This window comes from Sceloporus undulatus, chromosome 4 (assembly GCF_019175285.1).
Source record: "Sceloporus undulatus isolate JIND9_A2432 ecotype Alabama chromosome 4, SceUnd_v1.1, whole genome shotgun sequence".
Lineage (NCBI taxonomy): Eukaryota > Metazoa > Chordata > Lepidosauria > Squamata > Phrynosomatidae > Sceloporus > Sceloporus undulatus.
The window spans coordinates 181,503,364-181,523,160 of NC_056525.1; the positions used below are offsets into that span (position 1 = coordinate 181,503,364).

General features: G+C 39.8%; 1 protein-coding gene across 1 annotated transcript in view; it reads right to left on the minus strand.

The window, feature by feature from the left end:
* ZNF407 (zinc finger protein 407) overlaps positions 1 to 19,797 on the minus strand; it is a 413,131-nt gene that overhangs the window by 99,114 nt on the left and 294,220 nt on the right. Inside the window, 1 exon segment of the mRNA XM_042463139.1 lies at positions 13,802 to 13,980. Coding sequence (XP_042319073.1) covers positions 13,802 to 13,980 — 179 coding nt within the window.

Consider the following 19,797-nt stretch of genomic DNA (forward strand, 5'->3'; position numbering starts at 1 on the left):
TAAGACAGTGTGGTGTAGATGCTTGTGTTGGCCAATGAGTCTGAAGAATAGGGTTCAACCCCCCCCCCCCCAACCATATAAAGCCACTGAGTGACCTTGGGCAAATGACACCCTCTCAGCCTCAGATGATGGCAATGGCAAACCCACACTAAACAAATCTTGCCAAGAAAACCCTGTGATAGGGTTGCCTTAGGGTTGCCATGAGTCAGAAATGACTTAAAGGCACACAACAATAACAACCAGACTTTGGCATGTGTGAGGGGTAGGAAAAACATAAAGTGCCAATACATCTTAGACAAAAATTCAGAAGGTATCATTATTTTTAAAAAAGAGATGGTGTTAAAAATAACTCAATTTGTTTCTCTTCCAGCAAAGACATATTAAGCTAAAACTGGAGATGGAATTAATCCTACCTCTTTTCAGTCAAAGATATGATAGTATGTGGTACTATATTTCACAGTAGGAAGGTTTTACTGAAGGCTGCCACTTACCACCTGCCCATTCAACTTCTAATTATACACATTTTGGTTTGAAGAACCAAGATCTTTATTGATAATAATTTAAACTCTCACTTTCTTGGCACCTGCTACAGATCAATAGCAGATAGTTAAGTGGATGAAAAGGCTAAATGTGATTGTCATTTACATTGCAAGGTCTCCCCCCTCCCCACCACCCCCAGCTTTTAGAACATCTCATTTTGTAATACTAAATTCTGGTTCAGGTACATAGTTGCTGCACATTCAGTGCATTCTGTTCTACATTAAAGATCTGTCATTTTTAAGGCCAAAACACAAGGATAAGTTATAGTAAAAACTAACATGAAACGTGCAATTTTACAGATTCTATTGCTGGTGGCCATACATCTTTGATGGCAAAACTACATTGGTTGTAGCACCATAAAAATCAATAAATATTAACCTTTTTCTGACACTTTCTGCACAGATGCTTTATCAATTGCTGTCAGGTGATAGAGCAGTTGGCTGTGTACTGTATTTTTTCAGCTAAGAATCTATACCAAACTTGAAAATCAATGTAGATTAACAAGCCTTTTAATTCAAAAATTACATGTGGCCTTTAAGTCCCTAGTGTAAAGATTAAAACAAAAAAAGTAGTAGTGTTGTATCACAAATTCACTTAAGATGCCTTCAGGAGTAATTACCCAATTTGAAAGAAACCTGACTGGCTTTACAATCTTTTGAAACAAAGAGTAAATCAAATGTTGAGTTGTAAGCAAATATTTACATAACTTGCCATGGGTAAAGATATATTATCTTTGGTCTGAGTAAAAAAGGAAAATTATATTTAAAACATCTTTCCTTTACCATATGCCACTCTTGTACAGATATTGATAAGACCTGCTTCCAGGGATATTTTCTTCCAACAAAAAGATTTTTATTTTATTCATTAACAAATTTGTATCTTGCCCTAAATGAAAAGATGTTAGAGTGGCAAACAGACAGTATCAATAATAATAAGTTAAAATAATTTTAAACAATAAAAAAATAATTTCAACAGACTAAAAACGTATTGAACAGATTAAGGGGCTATATAGGCCGCCCCTTTCCTGGCCAGATCAGGCCACAGCAGCCTCACACTGCAGCCCCAATCCAGCCTCTGGAGGGTGTCATAACGGCGGCAGCACAGCAGTATGGTGCCCCTTCGGGTGCGCCTTGATGCTGCACACTGTCTGGAACAGTGTGTGGCATCATGATGCCCTGGGGGCAGAATCAGGGCGTACAACGTCAGGAAACTGTGCCCTGACTCCGCCCACAGGTTGGCACAAAGTGCTGGTCTGTACAGGGCCAAACAAGTTAAAACTGACTTAAAAATTAAAACAATTTAAAACCATGTTCATAGCATTTGAAGCAAAGCAGTGAGGGCCAAAGGCTTTAATAAATAGCCATGTTTTTACTTGGCACCTAAATGAAACTTATATTGGTGCCAATTGGGACTTCAATGAGTCAAAAGTTACTTTTAGGACAGTTGGATTTGGAGTACCCACCATATGACTGTTTTTAAAAAATTTACTCCACCTTTGTAGACAATTAAGGAGCAGTTAAGCTTTCTCAAGTTCAGTTGACTTTTCATTTGCACAAATGTATTTAGAACAGCAGTCAAGATGCCTAATATTTTTAGCACCCTGTGCAAGGAATGGCAGCCCACCCCACAAAGTTCAGAATCTCCCTTATGCCAAGTTTAAAAAAAGATTCATGGGAATTGGGTTCCTCTATATTTATTTTTGCTATTGTTTCATCAACTAATTGGCCACAGCACCTAGAAATTCTACAACGACATTCTGGAGCTCTTTGTATCAAAGTCTCTTATGGCTGTACCGTAATTTTTTTCATGCCTGTTTGCTTCTATACAACTGGTACAGAATTCATCATCAGAACTACAGTGGTTACATCCTCTGCTTCCTAAGAGAGTGAATGAAAGATTCTGTTTCAGAGCAGCTGTCTTTGTTTCTGATGTGAGCTAGATGATTTTTCAACAGATACTACTGTAATCACTGGATGACACTTAATGAAAAATTAGCAGAATTGAAACCAAGAGGTCATACAGGCCTGGAGTTTTTTTAAAAAAAATGGATGAATTACCACAGATTATTTCCTATCCCCTGACCCACACCAAATTCATGTTGTTCCTAATGTACAGTCGGCCCTTCTTATACACAGATTTCTTATACACGGATTCAAGCATACACGGTTTGAAAATGTTCAAAAAAAGTATAAATTTCAAATATCAAACCTTGATTTTCCATTTTTTATAAGGGACACCATTTTGCTATGTCATTATATTTAATGGGACTTGAGTATACACGGATTTTGTTATACACGAGGGATCTTGGAACCAAATCCCAGCGTATAACAAGGGTCCACTGTATGCTGTTTTTCAAGCTCATCGTTGTACTGATTCATATACAGTATTGGTACTGGCTCTTGTGTGAGTTCCAAACATATGAGCTGAGTGCTTCACTGCCATAGTTGGTTGTGTGTAAACATCATTTTCATATACTCTTACAAAGAAAGAAATCACTTCGACATGGAATTATGTCCAGTTGCTAGATTCAATACCTCCCTATGAAAATAATGCATGAAGAGGGCTAAAGAGAGGTAATTACATAGTTCAAAGAAATTCATACATATGTGCAGACATCTTTGCTTCAGTAAACAGCTAACTGAAATGAATACACTGAACAAAACCCATGCAAGTAAGAAAACTGGGTTTGTGAATTACTGAGTTAGGAACTTAGGGGCTGCGCTCACCAGCCATTAATGCCGGCCTGGGGGCGGAGTCAGGCAGCATGACACCGTGTGCCACTCCACACAGTGTGTGGCATCACGGGGCTCCTCTGGCGCTGTGTCCACATGACACAGCGCCAAAAGCACGCCTTAATGCAGTGGCACCACAGCTATCATACCCTGGAAAGGCCAGATCAGGGCCACAGTATGCAGTTGTTGCGGCCCTGATCTGGCGCAGCTGGAGGCGGCTGCAGGCCGCCTTTTAGAGATGGTCTGCACAGCCCCAAAGTGATGTATAGTTTAGAGTATGTGTGGCTTATTTTAAGAACATAATATATAAGAACAAGCCCAATTAAGACATCTGAAAAGTAGAAGTGGAAAAGATGTCTCTTTCATTTGTTGATTCTGTTTCGGACTTTTAGTTTCTGCCTAGCTAAACCATATTTTAAACATGAGGAAACAAGCAATGAATTGGATGCCACCTGTTTCCTGTTCACTTCTTCAGCTCTTTCATCCAGGCTTAATTAAACTACTATAGGTAAAGTCTCCCTTATCTGGAATTCTGAAATCCAAATATTCCAAAATTGTCTACATGGGTGGCTGTGATAGTGACACATTTGCTTCTGGTGCTTCAGTGTACACATATTTTGTTCCATGAAAAAGATTATTAAAAATATTGTGTATAAAATTACCTTCAAGCTATGTGTATATGGATGGATATATATGAAACATAGATTAATTTTATGTTTAGACTTGAGCCCCATCTCCAAGATCTATCATTATTTATATGAAAATATTCAAAAATTCAAAAACTCCAAAATTCAAAACACTTGTGGTCCTAAGCATTACAGATAAGGGAGACTCAACTTGTATTAGCTGTTAGATCCAAAATGGGGAGTATCAGTTTACTAACCAAGTTCTTAAGCTACACTTTGACCCTGGTTAATAAACTGACATTAAATCGGAGCTTCTTGTTTCAAGACATAAAAACTAAGGGCTGCACAGACTGGCAGGAAGATGCCTTGGAACCGTGCCAAACACATGCCACAGTCCCAAAGGTGCCCTCTGCCACTGGCGCAAATAGGAATGGAAAAGATCCGCTTCTATTTGGGTGGGGTTTGGGCTGCTTCAGGCAGGCCCATCTCAACTTGTAGGTGCTCCAGTGGCATGTGGCATCAAAATGCCGTACCCCCAGAGCATCTTGAAGCCACCACTGTTTGATTGGCTGGGCGGCTTCTGGACGTTTGGGGGGGCCGGCGGCAACCCAGAAAGCAGCTTTTCTGGCTGGTCTGTTCCAGCCCTAACTGTAGTTTAATTTAATCAGGATATAAGAGCTTGGAAAAGGAAGAAAGGGAAGAAAGTAGAGGAGACAGTATAATTTATTCTCAGCTGCTAAACTGTGGCAAACCTCAAATTAAGTATCAAACTGACCCTCAAAACCCTCACTCACTGCCATCTCTATCCAAGCAAGGATTATTTCTGCTTTCTGCCTAACATATGGTTCCCAGAGAGATTCACAATACACAATTCAAGTACAGAATATAGAACTGTCCAATACTTGATAGAGACCAAAGTGATGAAGTGGACTTTACCCCACAAAATCTTATGTCATAATGTTTAGTCTTCTAATTGCCGTAAGACACATTTATGTTGCTGCTGCAGACTAATTATATACCATAATTCAAAGATATGTAGGCCGCAGGGAGTCAGGAATTCATTTGCTAGCAGAAATCCCTTTTAACAGCAGAAATCCCTTTTGCCAGCAGAAATGCCCTTTTGCCAGAAGAACCCTCCTCTGCTTGCTAATATCAAAGATCTGCCAACAAAACAATCTGCTGTAAGAACTGCTCTGTTAACTAAGATCTGATGGCAGAAGAGCCAAAAGGGGAAGCAGAGAAGAAGCAGGTGGTGGTGAAGAGACCTGAGTTATTCTAGGGCCTATCTTTTTCCAGATACAGGACACAGCCACTTTACCAGCACAAGACAGACTGAGGATGATAGTCCTAAGTAGTTCTAAATACCCCTAGGTTGTGTGTGTATGTGTGTTCTGGGTTCAGTACAAATGGTCAAGCATTAGTTCAGCTGGCACCTGATAATCTTTGCCATTTAGGATTGCACTCTGCACAGGTACTCTGCAAAATATTCACTTCACAGATTCTTTGCAGCTATAAGAGTTCCCTTATTTGCCACATTTTCACCATTAATTTTCAATGAAGCGACAGTAAGGATAGTTCTATGCTTGCAAAGCATGTAGTGGTGCTTCCCTTGTCACTGAAATTAATGGGCTAGACCTCCCAAACACTTGCACATTGAAACACACAGAGAATTTGAATGTAAGGCATTGCATATATGTGGTTCTTATTTTAGCTGAACAGAATTACAAAATAAAAGTGACTAACCTGTGCAGTTCTGGCTCTGATGAATAATATATAACAAAGAATAAAATTGTAGATGTTAAGACTTCACCAATAAGTTAGATTTAAATTTCATTTGAAAAGTCAACATTACACACAGAATGATCTATAGGGAAATAAGTAACTGCTTTAAAAAGCATGATGTTATGTCAGTGGAAGCTAAACTCAAATACATTAAAAGCTTAATTATCATATTTTCTGAAATTTGACTGTAGAATAGAACAAGTTTATATTTGTCATTTCTTTCAATAGCTACTGTTTTACTATTATTATTAAAATAGAAATGTTCATTCTGCCAGTCAGTGTCAGGAACAATCTTATTTTCTCCTAGAACATTACAGTGTTCTTAGAGTGTGATCACAAAATTTCCAAGTTGTATTTTCTATTTTTCCAAGGTACAATTAACTAATCGTTTTCTTTTATCAAGGCCTTTTCACGTGTGACATTTGGCAAGGCTTCCCTTCAGCAATTTCTGGCTCAGCAGCAATGCCAAGAATGTCCCCCCCCCCAAAATCAAGTCACCAATGGTGAATCCTGATTTTAAATGCAACTGTTAATGGAACTTGGCATAGGCTGAAAAGCATTTTCTCTCAAGTGTGGGATAAAGATGGTCAGCACAAGTTATTACCTTGAGGCTATCCCAGAGCAAATGCTGCTGTATGAGTTTCTGGCTCTGACTTGGTTCCGTGAAAGAAAACAACATATCAAGTTTAGCTCAAGAAAGCACTATCATTCTGGCCCAGAAGCCGCAAAGCTGCAAATATCTGCATTGTTAGACCTGGAGAAAACCCAGTGAAATCTCCACAAGACCATGATAAATTGCAGGAAAGGAAGAAGAGACAACAAAGGCTATGGGACTTTAAAGTACAGTAGAATGAGCGTGCCTGTACAGTGTGTTTCTTAAATTTAAAGGCTCATTTTCATGAGATTCTTACAGAATCAGATTTTTTTACTGTATAATAGTTAATAGTTCAGGAACTATTTTTTGAACTTCATCAAAAATCTAAACTCCATGCTAAAACTGAAATTGATTTCAAACATCTACCTTTACTACGTGTTTTCCTAAAATTTTAGAATAATATGATCTCACCCATTTCCATCATGGCAGAAAAGGCATAGATGAACCTTTATTAATTTGTTGTTGACATATTTCAAACAGTTCTACCATCCCCTCTGTTTCAAAGGTTCGGATATGAATGGATTCTCATGAATCTAAAATAACAGGTTTCAGACAGAAAGTGGAACTATCAGCAAGGTTGGAGGAACCTGGTTTCAACTCGCGAAACCTAATACCTTCCAGTAGACCAATGAGGACTGGTATGTTCACAGTCATCACAGCATGCTGATGAGGTGTGGAGTAAAGAGACATGGAATCACATGGTTGTGATGGCATAAATAAAATTTAAAATTTAAAATAATACAAATGACAGGTTATTGCATTTTTTTTTAAAAAAAAGCACAGATTCCAAGGATATGAAGAAATACTCAGCATTTGAAAGACAACAAACAGCTAATAATTTGATGGAAAGAAACATAAAAAAGATGAGAAATAAAACATAAATTAAATAAGGAACAGATTGCTTAAATGTAACTGTGGTTCTTCAGGTGGTCATCTGTCAAGTGACACACAACCAGTGTTCTGAGTAGAACAACTAATGTGTGTGAATCATAGACACAATGAAGAAGAAAATAAAGTTATTGACTATCTCAGATACAGAATATCAATTTCCAAAATGGAGAATCAGTATGTTGTGGCAGTACATGAGCAAATAACAATAGTTTAAAGTCAACATCGCTAGATATTGATTGTCTTGTGAAGTGAGGACCAATTTCTGTTCTTTCAATTCAATGGCAATGATTCTGGTGAAATAAAAATTTATGATATTGAACAAATTAGCACACCCGCAGCCCTGCATAGTCATGAACCATCTAGTAGTATTGAATTCCTCATTGTAAAGGAACTAGACTCAGTGCAGCATCACATAAATTATGGAAATTTGCATACTATAGCTCTTTGATTGAGAGCAACTGTGATGCAGTGGCTTGCTTGTTAGACTAGGATCCTGGAGACCAGGGTTCAAATTGCCATTCAGCCATGGAAACCCATTGGGTTTTCTTGGGCAAGTCACATTTTCTTAGGTTCATCAGAAGGCAATGACAAACCTCCTCTGAAGAAAATTTGCCTAGAAAACCCCATGATAGATTCACCTTAGGTCCAACATAAGTCAGAATGACTTGAAATTACACAACAAAAAAGTCAAGTTACAGCTCTTTGATTATCTTATATTAAAGGATTGAAAGGGAAAATATTTTACTTTCATTCAGTGAATATATTTTAGTAGGATCAGATAACAATGAAACAGAATTCAAACCTGTCCATGCACCACACATTGGTCATCACTTTCTTAGTAAGCCATAGTCATACAGAAGCCCTATTTATTCCAGGATTTCTAAAAGTACAAACAAGAGAATGCATCTCAGAATGGCACTGAGATCATTATAAAGGTAACTTTGATTCAAACTCACTTTCCTATGGATAACAAGCAGATGGAGTTAAGGAAATCTTTTAAAGAGATCGGAGCCTCTTGCCACAAAGCAATTGTTTTATAAAATGACACTTTGGATACCTTGCTATAGGAGCTATAAAATGGTCAAATGTAATATAGTCCATTGTGCATACAATTTGGCAGAAAAGGATAATGGTTCATGTAGTTCTAAAGATGGGGCCCCTAAAGTCATATGTGCTGCTTATCCATTGGCAATAACTCCAGCACAGAGAGCACAGGGCAATGTTAATGAAGGAACCGATATCAGGAAGGTGAAAAAGTTATAGCAAAATTCAATAACTTTTTGAAGCATGTCTACAACCCATGGACTTTTGTTTTTTTTTTTATTACTAACTCTCCTTTTCATATCATCAGCTGCTTCTAGCACAATCCTAACTGTCAAAAGATTGGGTTGGTTGGATGGGGAACAACAACAAGAAGAAAAGCCAAGAATTATCATGTTATGCATGGTATCTTAGAAATAAGTCCCAATATGTTCAATGGGTATTTTAGGGCCACAGCCAAAAGCTCAGCACATGCCAAATAGATCAATCTATGGTTTATGACCATTTTCAGGAAATAGATTCCATTCACATCAGCAGAATGTATCCAAGTAAAAGTGGGCAGGATCCCTGTTTCTTACTTATACCCCACAACATTTCAGAAATGAAAACCAGGGCATATGTGGCCAAAAAACATCAAAGGAATAACATACAGGCCAGGAGAGGCTGGAGCAGTTTCCTTTTGTCTGAGCTGTACAGCTCAGGGAAGGGCAAGATGCCATTTTCTCCTGTTCCCTCTGCTATGTTAACAGAAAGCAAACTATTTTTCCATTTTTAACTCAGTTTGCAGCAACTGAAGTAAGCTGAGTACAAAGGAGGAAATAAGAGAAAAACTGGAACATTTTAAAAGCAGCTGAAAACACTGGGTTTGACAGAGGATTAAAGAAGACTGACCATGCCAAACTGAGATAGTTGGAGAGTATGGCGCGTTACAGACCGCCGAAAAGTGGAGGCCTGCACGTGCCCCTTTTTCTGCCGGATCGGGACCTCAGTGGCCAGAGCAGCAGCCGCTGAGGCCCCGATCTGTCGCTTTCCAGGCTGCAGGGAAGTGGCAAAAGGCCCCTTCCCTGCAGCCTGGAAAGGGGTGTCCTTGGGGCTTCAAGCCCCAAGGACACCCCGCAGCGGTGGGAAGGAGGAGAAAGGGGCCGGTTGGCCCCTTTCTCCTCTGCGTCACTGGGCGCAGCCGTCTGAAGGCTGCACCCAGCGACGCAAACGGCAAAAGGAGCTCTGTTTCGGAGCTCCTTTTGTGGCCGGGGAAGGGGCGTACTATGCGCACTGGCGCGGCGTGACAACATCACGTCCGCGCCGCCCCATATAGAGGTGGCGCGGTCGTGACATCGTAATGGCGGCGGCCATGTAGAACAGCCGCCGCCATTTTGTGCGTGCTCCACGCATTCTAGGGTTGGGGGCGTCTGGAAAGGACGCCCCTTTCTAACCCTAGCACACGCAGAGCGCGCACTTTAAGGCCCGTCTGTAACGGGCCTATGTTTACTTAATTAAGTAACCTACCCTAGCAATGGATTTCAACAATGTCAGACACTTGTCATATTATATGAACTCTACCTTGTTTGATTTTTGATTAAAAAATCTATGACATAGTAACTACACATAAGAAATCTTAATATCTAGTTGCAACAAAGCTGTGCTAAAATGCTTGGTATTTTTACCTTTTTCGTTCTTCCATTCAGCTGCAATATTTATGAACAATAAAGTGGATCAGGATTATCAATGAACTATTGACTGAAGTTCTGTGAAGTTTTTTTTAACTTTATACTACTGACAGAAAAGTCCAAGAAAAACAAAATAGAGGACCTCGAATTAATTCCTTCCCGTTTTCTACTAAGATGTCTGAACTTGGAAATAACAATTATCATGGGAATGTTACCGCCAGGTGGTGATGAGCTCTTGCAAAAAAAGGAATACCTGAGGGGGAGAGGCGGAAACATATGTAAGGAGGAAAACAATCAGCTTTAGGCAGCCTAATTTTCTAGAAATACAAGTTTAAGGTAATCTATATAGGCTGCATGAAGCCAAACATCCTTCTTTACAGCTAGGGAAACATTTATGTAAGGTTTTTATTTCAAGCACATGCTAAAATTACTATTCTGCACAAGAGAGGAAAAGGACTCTCTGCCAATCAATATGACATGCAATTGAAAGACTGACACTAATAGCTATTACTAGAGTGAACCTGTTTGAAGCTGAGCTGCTGCTGCTTACCCATTTCCTTTATATAAAGCATACTAGCTATCAAAAATACAGTTTTATATACCTTGGAACCCGAGCAATATCCTGTTACTCTAGCAGCTGGTAGCTGTTTCCAGTACCTGCCCTAACAATAACAAGCCCCCTTTTTAAAAATCAATTTTAAATAATAAATAAATAAACAAACTGCATTACAGTATTCAAGACAAGCATGACTTTGTGGTCTCTTTGTAAAAATGGCAGTGAAGTTACAACCTGAGAAAGGCTGAAATGTAGTTTTAAAAAGGCAGGACCTATAGCCAATCTCAGGAGCTTATGGGTATATGACATATGCAGAGTTCGTTTGCTCTGTACATTTTCATGTGGCATATAATTGAATGCTTTATTGGTACAAAGAAGTTGAATAATGGGTTTAAATCAACCAGTGAAGATCTGTATTTAATATCCTCTCCCTCCTATTTATTTACTTAAACTGATTCAACGGTACATATGTAAGTTTTAGTAAACATAACAAGCAAGCAACTCCAGAGAATTCTACTTTTAAAAGCAGTGGGGATATGAAACTAAAATGCAAGGGAAATGATACTTAGGAAAATAAGTAAACTACTGAAACTATATGTCATTTATTTCAGTTATGAAATTTTATACCTTCCCTTGACATTCAACAACTGCAGCTTCACTTGGTAGCACAGTCATACCTTGATAAAAAAAATCATATAATAGATCATGCTATAACTTTTAACAATCACTCCCCCCCCCCTTAATAATTTGATGAATGCTTCTGTCAAGAATGATAAAGATCACAATTTTATTTAGGATTAACTACTTGAACTTTCAGGATTCCATTCATGAATACTGCAACTTAACAACTGATAGGATCACAAGTGTTTCCCCTTCTTATGATGTAATCACAGAGCAGCTTGCCTTTGAAGACTTGTTTCATTCAGACTATGGATAGGGAAAGAGAAATTTATGTGTTGCAAAAATGAGTTGTGACCTTAGTAGCACTTGCTTAGTAAAAATGCTTTCCTAAAATTTATCAGGGTTTGCTGGGAACAATGTGCTAGACAGAATTTGAAAAGAGATATGGCTCTTTACCTTGGAAGTAATACAGAAAGGATAGAGGCCTGGCTTACTCAAGCAGTGATTAATGATCTGCCTCATTCTGAATTTTAAACTATAGAAACCAATAGTACACTTTGAATGTTGCCTGTGAAGCTGCATTTTGACAGTATTGTTTCTACTGTATTTTGAATGAAATGACATTCGTTTCACTATGATGACAAACTGTTTCAGGAAACATATATAAGGCTAGGTAGATATCTATCAAATAAAAATAACTTGTATAGGCCCGGTCCAGATGGATGGGAAAGGATGCCCTTGTCACATGTGAGGGGCGGCGCTTCTAGACGCCCCTCGCCCGTGACCAGGGCATCAAAATGGCGGCGCCCTATACAGACGTTGTAATGATGTCGCAAAAAGAACCTGCTTTTCGAGGGTTCTTTTTGGTCTGCGGGGAAGTCCCGCGGTCTGGAGGCTGTGGCTTCCCCGTGGACCAAAACTAGGCACCAGGAGACCATCCTTTTTGGGTGTTCTGTCCCGCACCACAGTTATCTTACATGGTGGAGTGCAAAATGATTCAGAGCAATTCTATCTGTTGCGCCTTCTGCCCAGTAGAAAATCTCACAGGTTAAACATTTGTCTATGGTATTTTCTTTAAATATGCATAAAGTATATTAGAATAGTTCTCTGTTTTAAAAGTTTCTGCACTACATGAAACCTCTATATTTGGGTGTACTTGTGCAGTTTCATGTGTACACTGTGTGGATTTATAAGTTAAATGGAAATGTGCAGGCAGTGTTAGGGATCAGTATCATATTTGTGCCCATCAGCTAAAATTATTTCTTGCCTGGAAACTTTCCAGGGATCAACAGCTGATGGCTAAAGGAATGACACGTCCATGGACCACCAATTTGAGTAGGACTAGCTCATAAGACATATTGGCAAGACTTCTGTCTGCCTGGAAGCAACAGTCTTGAAGTGTTAACTACCAATAGGACTGGGTTCCCCCTTAATTTTCTTCTCCTAAATTTGTAACGTGGCAATGGCATGGGAGGGTCACTCACACCTTTTTCTCCCAGTACTGTTTCCTGGCCCAGCACACCCCTCAGTTTCTTACAGACACAGAAATACAAACATACTGGAATGATGTGTCCATCTGTTTTCTCCTGCTAATAGCAGATTTGGGTGAGGGTGGATTGATGAAAATAAAACTGCAAGAGGAGGTCCAGTCATGGGTTCCATGTAATGTCTAGTTGGTCATATTTTGATCATAAATACAAGTTTTGCCTTAAATAAAACCTGTCTCAAATTCAGATGTACAGAGCTAATGAGTATCATATGATATAGTGAGGAAAGGCATTCTCCTTTAATGCTTCTCTTTATGCATTACAAAGCTGGTACTGGCCCAAGGCACCACTAGGTTTAGTGTCACTCCAATACGGTAATTCACACAGTCATCCTGACAGTAAGGATTTTGTGACAGTGGAACACACTCCCTTGGAGTGTGTTGGAGTCTCCTTCCTTGGAGGCCTTTAAACAGAGGCTGGATGGCCATCTGTCGGGTATGCTTTGATTGAGAGTTCCTGTATACTGGATAGCCCTTGTGGTCTCTTCCAACTCTATGATTCTATGAACCCCAGGCTGCCTGGCATACATCCCAGGCCCACCTCTTTCAACCAGGTCACCTCTGCTGTGGTGGCGGAAAGGTGCTACTGCTACCTGGCAGCCCCTTCATAGTCTGGCAGCACTGCCAGCTGGGCAAGAAAGGGAAGCAATGGTGGCAGGGGTGGCTTTCTGTTTGTGGAGAACCTCTCTTTCCCAGCCTGGCCAGCAGCTTGCCAGTCTGATGGATGGCAGAAGTGTCCTGGCTGACAGAGGAAAGCAGCTGGAGGGGTCTTGGGATGGGCAGTGAGTGACTCACTCCCCTCTTAGGTGTTATCCAGTGCGGTCCACATTCCTCTCACTGCCTTAATGATGCCCCTGGCCCAAGGTATGCAAGTAAACTCTGCTTCAAACTCAGTTTTGTAAACAAATGCAAATAAAAATGTCCTTACACATATTACTTGGTGACTGAATGTGTTAACTTGTAAACGAGTCTTTGTTAATCCGGCAGTAGGAACAGAATACTTACATTAAACAAACGGAGATGAAATCAGCTTTTCTCCTCAGTTAAATGCTGAATCCAAGGTTCTTTCCTACCACAGCCATTCATATGAATCTTTTTGTGGAAATGAAAAATCTGGTAACAATAACTGCAGATAGATTCTTACCAGCATGCAGATAAGCAAGGTCAGGGTTCTCAATATCGGGATGCAGTTCTTTCAGATGATTACGAAATTCCACTGGAATATTGGTTCCATATTTACATTTAGGACAGTTGTACATCTTCACTCCTTCATGTTTGCTGGTGTGCAGGATATGCTTGCGGATATTTTCAGCACAGTTGGACCTAAAGTGCAGAGAAAAATAATGAAGTTATATTATACATGCATACTCACATGCTGAATTGAAATATTGCTGTATAACGGTCGGCTCCCCACAGTTAGGCTTGTGAGTAACTTCCCATTATATGACTGATATTGACGTTCACCAAGCTTTCAAAGAAAACACACATTAGGGGAAGTTTCACTATAATTCAAAAATGCATTTTTAACACATCTTTAAAATCATCTTTCTTGCTTGCTTTCAATTTTGAAATGAACATAGTAGTATGGGTTCCCTCACAATTTCTCAGCAAACATACTGTGTTCACGTCAACCTCAAAATATGCTGGACTGTTTTTTAAATGTTAGGGATTGGGAACATCTACTGTATTTTCAAGAAAAACTATTGGCTACACTGTTTAAAGAAATAAGAAGTAGAAATACTTAGAATAAAATACACACAGTTGCAATTATATGTAACACTTGCTCTACATTATACTTTTCAATTTTAATATATTTTAAGCAGGAATAAATAAAGGCCTTCCATATATATATACATTCCTTGGCCCCAGCGACCAAGATGGACTCTTAAAAGGCGCCAGTGGTATTATGGAGGATGGCTGAACAAGAGGGAAGTAGTTTATAGGTTGCCTCACCATATCCAGAAACCAGCATGGGCACAAAATAGTCAGGTCATCATGCTGAAATGGCTGCTGAGGATTAGTGGGAATAGCCCTACCTACTCATTCCATTGTTGTGCAACTTCCACAATGTCACTATCTCAGTGTACCTTCTATGTGCATGAAGCCTTAGCAGGCTTATTGTCTGGTGAATCTAGGTTAGTCTGACATCGATACCAGGAAAGATTCTAGAGCAGATCATTAAACAGGGAGTCTGTGAACATCTAGAAAGCAATGCCAAAATCACAAAAAGTCAACATGGGTTTCAGAGTAAAAAGTCATGCCAGACAAACCTTATCTCTTTCTTTGATAAAATTACCAGCTTGGTAGATGAAAGGAATGCTGTGGATATAGTATATCTTGATTTCCGTAAGGCATTTGACAAAGTTCCCCATGACATTCTTGCAAACAAGCTTGTAAAATGTGGGCTAGACAAGGCAACTGTTACATGGATTTGTAATTGGTTGACTGACCGAAGCCAAAGGGTGCTCAACAATGGCTCCTTTTCATCCTGGAGAGAAGTGACCAGTGGAGTCCCTCAGGGCTCTGTCCTGGGCCCAGTGCTATTCAACATCTTTATCAATGACTTGGAGGACAAAATTGGGGGCATACTTATCAAATTTGCTGATGACACCAAACTAGGGGGAGTAGCTAATACTCCAGAGGACAGGATCAAAATTCAAGATGACCTGAATAGACTAGAAAGCTGGGCCAAAGCTAACAAAATGAAATTCAACACAGAGAAATGTAAGGTACTGCACTTAGGGTGGAAAAATGAAATGCACAGATATAGGATGGGGGACACCTGGCTGAATGAAACTACATGTGAAAGGGATCTAGGAGTCCAAGTAGACCACAAACTGAACATGAGTCAACAGTGCGACGCAGCAGCTAAAAAGGCCAATGCAATTTTGGGCTGCATCAATAAAAGTATAGTGTCTAGATCAAGGGAAGTAATAGTGCCACTATATTCTGCTCTGGTCAGGCCCCACCTGGAATATTGTGTCCAGTTCTGGGCACCACAATTTAAAAAGGATGTGAAGAAACTGGAGCATGTCGAAAGGAGAGAGACAAAAATGGTGAAGGGTCTGGAAGTCATGCCCTATGAGGAACGACTTAGGGAGCTGGGGATGTTTAGCTTGGAGAAGAGAAGGTTAAAAGATGTTATGATAGCCCTGTTTAAATATTTGAAGGGATGTCATATTGAGGAGGGAGCAAGCTTGTTTTCTGCTGCTCCAGAGACTAGGACCTGTAACAATGGATGCAAGCTATTGCAAAAGAGATTCCACCTCAACATTAGGAAGAATTTCCTGACAATAAGGGCTGTCCGACAGTGGAACACACTCCCTCGGAGTGTAGTGGAATCTCCTTCCTTGGAGGTCTTTAAACAGAGGCTGGATGGCCATCTATCAGGGATGCTTTGATTTGGATTTCCTGCATGGCAGGGGGTTGGACTGGATGGCCCTTGCGGTCTCTTCCAACTCTATTATTCTATGATTCTATTCTATGATTCTAGGTTGGCACATCTGCAGTGCGGAGGGTACCATGTGTGTTAGGAATATAGCTTATGAACATAAAAAGGGCTATGCTAGGTAAGATCAAAGTCATATCTGGTCCAGCATTCCAGCATTCCTTTCACACAGCAGCCAACAGCCTATGGAAAGATCACAACAGCACCCTCCCAGAAAGGGTCTAAATCACAGCTTTTGCATGAGTCTCTGCCAGCAGAAACCTGTGAACATGTGCAAATTTATTAGGTTCTGGAACTCATGGAAAAACCCATGCCAGCAGAAGCACACTCTCACCCTAAACAGTTTCCTCCTATACCAGTGGAGATTTTAAAGATCTACTTTTGAACTCTAATTCAAAAGTTCCTAGTCATTTCCTTAATTGGGCAGACAGAACAATTAATTGTTAGAGCTGTCCTCCTACAAAATCAGAAGAGAAACTTTGTTTAGGCATCACATGGCCTTCCCAAAGCTTGAACAAGTTACTTTGGAAACCATGAGTCCCAGAATCTCCCAGCCTATATAGTTGGGGAATTATGGATTATAGTCCCAAAAGTAACTTCCAAATCAGGTCCTGAATGTGTGAAAGGTTCCTAGATTATTGCTGAATGTTTAGGAAGGCAGAGGTGTGCATGGGATTATTACAAATTAACCCCCCCCCCTTTGTCTAAACCATTTTCAGTTTGTGAAGTTGAAGGCTTTCATGGCTGGCATCCATAGTTTTTTGTGGGGTTTTTGGGCTATGTGGCAACTGTGGCTGGCATCTTCAGAGAATGGTAACATGGAAGTGGGTGGGGTATATATAGTGTGTGACCCTTGGCTAGGAGGTAGTGATTTACATGTTAATCTGTGTGTTGGTCTGTTGTTGAATGGCAAGGCCTCAGGGTGTGAGGTTACTGTATGTGGGAGGATGTGTGTGTCTATTTAATTAGCAATCCATTGTCTGCAGAGGAAACCCCTGAACCTGGGTGGTGTTCATTTAAATGTGTTGAGTCTTGATTTTGGTGTTTTTCAGGACTGGTAGCCAAATTTTGTTTACTTTCAGGGTTTCTTCTTTCCTGTTGAGGTTGTCCAGGTGGTTGCGGATTTCAATGGCCTCTCATGGCCTCAGGAGTCTATAGCATACTGTGCAGCTGTGGACACGTCTACATAGGGACCAATAAATGCAGCGTTCAAACATGAATCAAGGAACATGAGAGACACTGCAGACTGTTCAAGCCAGAAAAAAACAGCAGTAGAGAACATATTGTAAATCAACCTGGGCATAAAATGCTATGTGAAAACACTAAAATTCTGGACCATGCCAACAACTATCAGGTTAGAAGGCACAGGGAGGCCATTGAAATCCATGAACACCTGGACAACTTCAACAGGAAAGAAGAAACTCTGAACATAAACAAAATTTGGCTACCAGTCCTGAAAAACACCAGAATCAAGACTCATGCAAATGAACCTGCAGACAATTGATTGCTAATTAAACAGACACAAATATCCTCCTGCATAACCTCCCACCCTGAGGCCTTGCCATTCAACAACAGACCAACACACAGATTAACATGTAAATCACTTCCTCCCAATCAAGGGTCACACAGTATATATACTTCCATATAACCATTCTCTGAAGATGCCAGCCATAGATGCACGTAAAACGTCAGGAATAAATTCTTCCAGAACATGACCACATAGCCCAAAAAACCCACAAAAAACATTTTCAGTTTAACAGAAAAATGAATCAATTAAAAAAAAAAGACAACAGCAAAGTGCTCACAACAACAAAAAAGTTGAGGTAAAAAAAATAAACAACACAAAAAATGAATATAGCTGCAAAGATAAGAGTGAGTGCACACCTGGCTAACTAGGAACTTTAAGAGCATTCTGGATATTTTAAATAGGACTTGGCTAAAATGATAGGTTCCCAAAAATATCTACAAGAGGTAGGTTGATTAAATGCAGGGCTTCAAGGCTATCTCCTACAAGGTGATCACATAAAGTTGGTATCTGCCTTCTGGTGCTGTCTAAGTTTATCTTCTGTCATGGGCATTTGCTGTATAATAACATGCTACAGAAACATCAGAGAAGACACCTACCATCTTCACCATAATTAAGAGGAACTCCTGGTCCTCAGATCACTGAATCAATTTTACATAGCCAGCCATTGTTGTAGGTCAGGAGTTCTTTGCAGCAACAGCTTTATAATGGGTATTTTAACTTAGCAAAGAAAGGCAAATTCATAATGAATGCATTTGAATGGATAATGTATTAAAGCAGTGGAAATGAACAAGCAGCATAAATGCTTCCAAATTTTCACAGCCTTATTTGTTACTGATTTCCTAGTTATGACTCACTTTTTCATTCAAATGTTAATTCTACTTTAGCCTAAATATGATTCAAGACCATTCTTTAAACATCTTTAAACATGCTTAAAATCAGGAATTTTGTGGGGTTTTTTTTTGGGGGGGGGGGGGGGGGGGGAGGCACTGTTTTTGTTTTTACCTGCTCTCTGAAGATACTGAATTGGGTTTAGTGATACTAGTGTCTAAACAATTGTGCTATCTTCTAGATGTTGTCTAACTCCAAACCTTGAAACAGCTATCTTGCACATTAATTCTGCCAACAGTGATAGAGAACAAGCTATCTTTGCTTTTTTGGAAATATTTTAGTGATGCATGGTGTCTATGTGGGACTGGTTGATTAAAGTTTCCAGGTAGCAGTTTAAACTGTTTTAAAATTTCTTGAGTTACAGGGGGCACAGAGATCTTATCAATGTTTTGGGGCCAGTGCAAACTGAAATTTAGAGAGAGGAATTGAAATTCCTGAATTGTCACAATGAGGCAAACAGTATTGGGATATACTGAATGCTGAAGTTGTTCCTTGTGCTGCATGGCCTCTGTGAGCAGTTGAGGGAGGAAAGCAGCAATGAATGGAAGAAAAGGGCAATGGAGGAAATAATTATTAAAAATGTAGACTGGGACATTGGGGAATCTGGTCATAATGGGCAGCTAGGATTTGGGATTTTGAGAACTATTATGCTCACTAGGAACCTTTTTAAAATCTTGCTGCTGTCAGCCACAAAACCATCACAGTCAGGACACTCACCTCTCAGGCCATATGCCTTACTTCTCCCACTCCACCTAATAGGTGAATAGGGAATACAATGACTTGTATGATTCTAACTTTTGTGCTGAGTTGTACAGTATTTGCATTCTTTTACTATTTCTGTTTCTTCATTGTCTAAGTTGAACTTGTGAAGGTCCTCAGTGGTCCTCATTTTTGCTTTCTTTGTGTTCAACATTAAGCCTGCCTTTGCACATTCTTCTTTGTTCTTCCTTAGTAGGTGTTCCAGGTCTGTAAGGTTTTCTGCTAGTACTATGGTGTCATCTGCATATCTTAGATTGTTATATTCCTTCCTCCTATTTTCACTCCTCCTTCTGTGTCCAAGCCTGCTTTTCTTATAATATGTTCTGCATACAAGTTGAACAGATAGGGTGAAAAGATGCTGCCTTCTCTGACCCCTTTGCCAATTTGGAACCATTCTGTTTCTCTGTGTTCTGTTCTGATAGAACCTCTTGTCCTGAGTACAGATTCCTCATCAGGACTATCAGATGTGTTGGCATTCCCATGTCTTTAAGTGTTTTCCATAGCCTTTCATGATCTA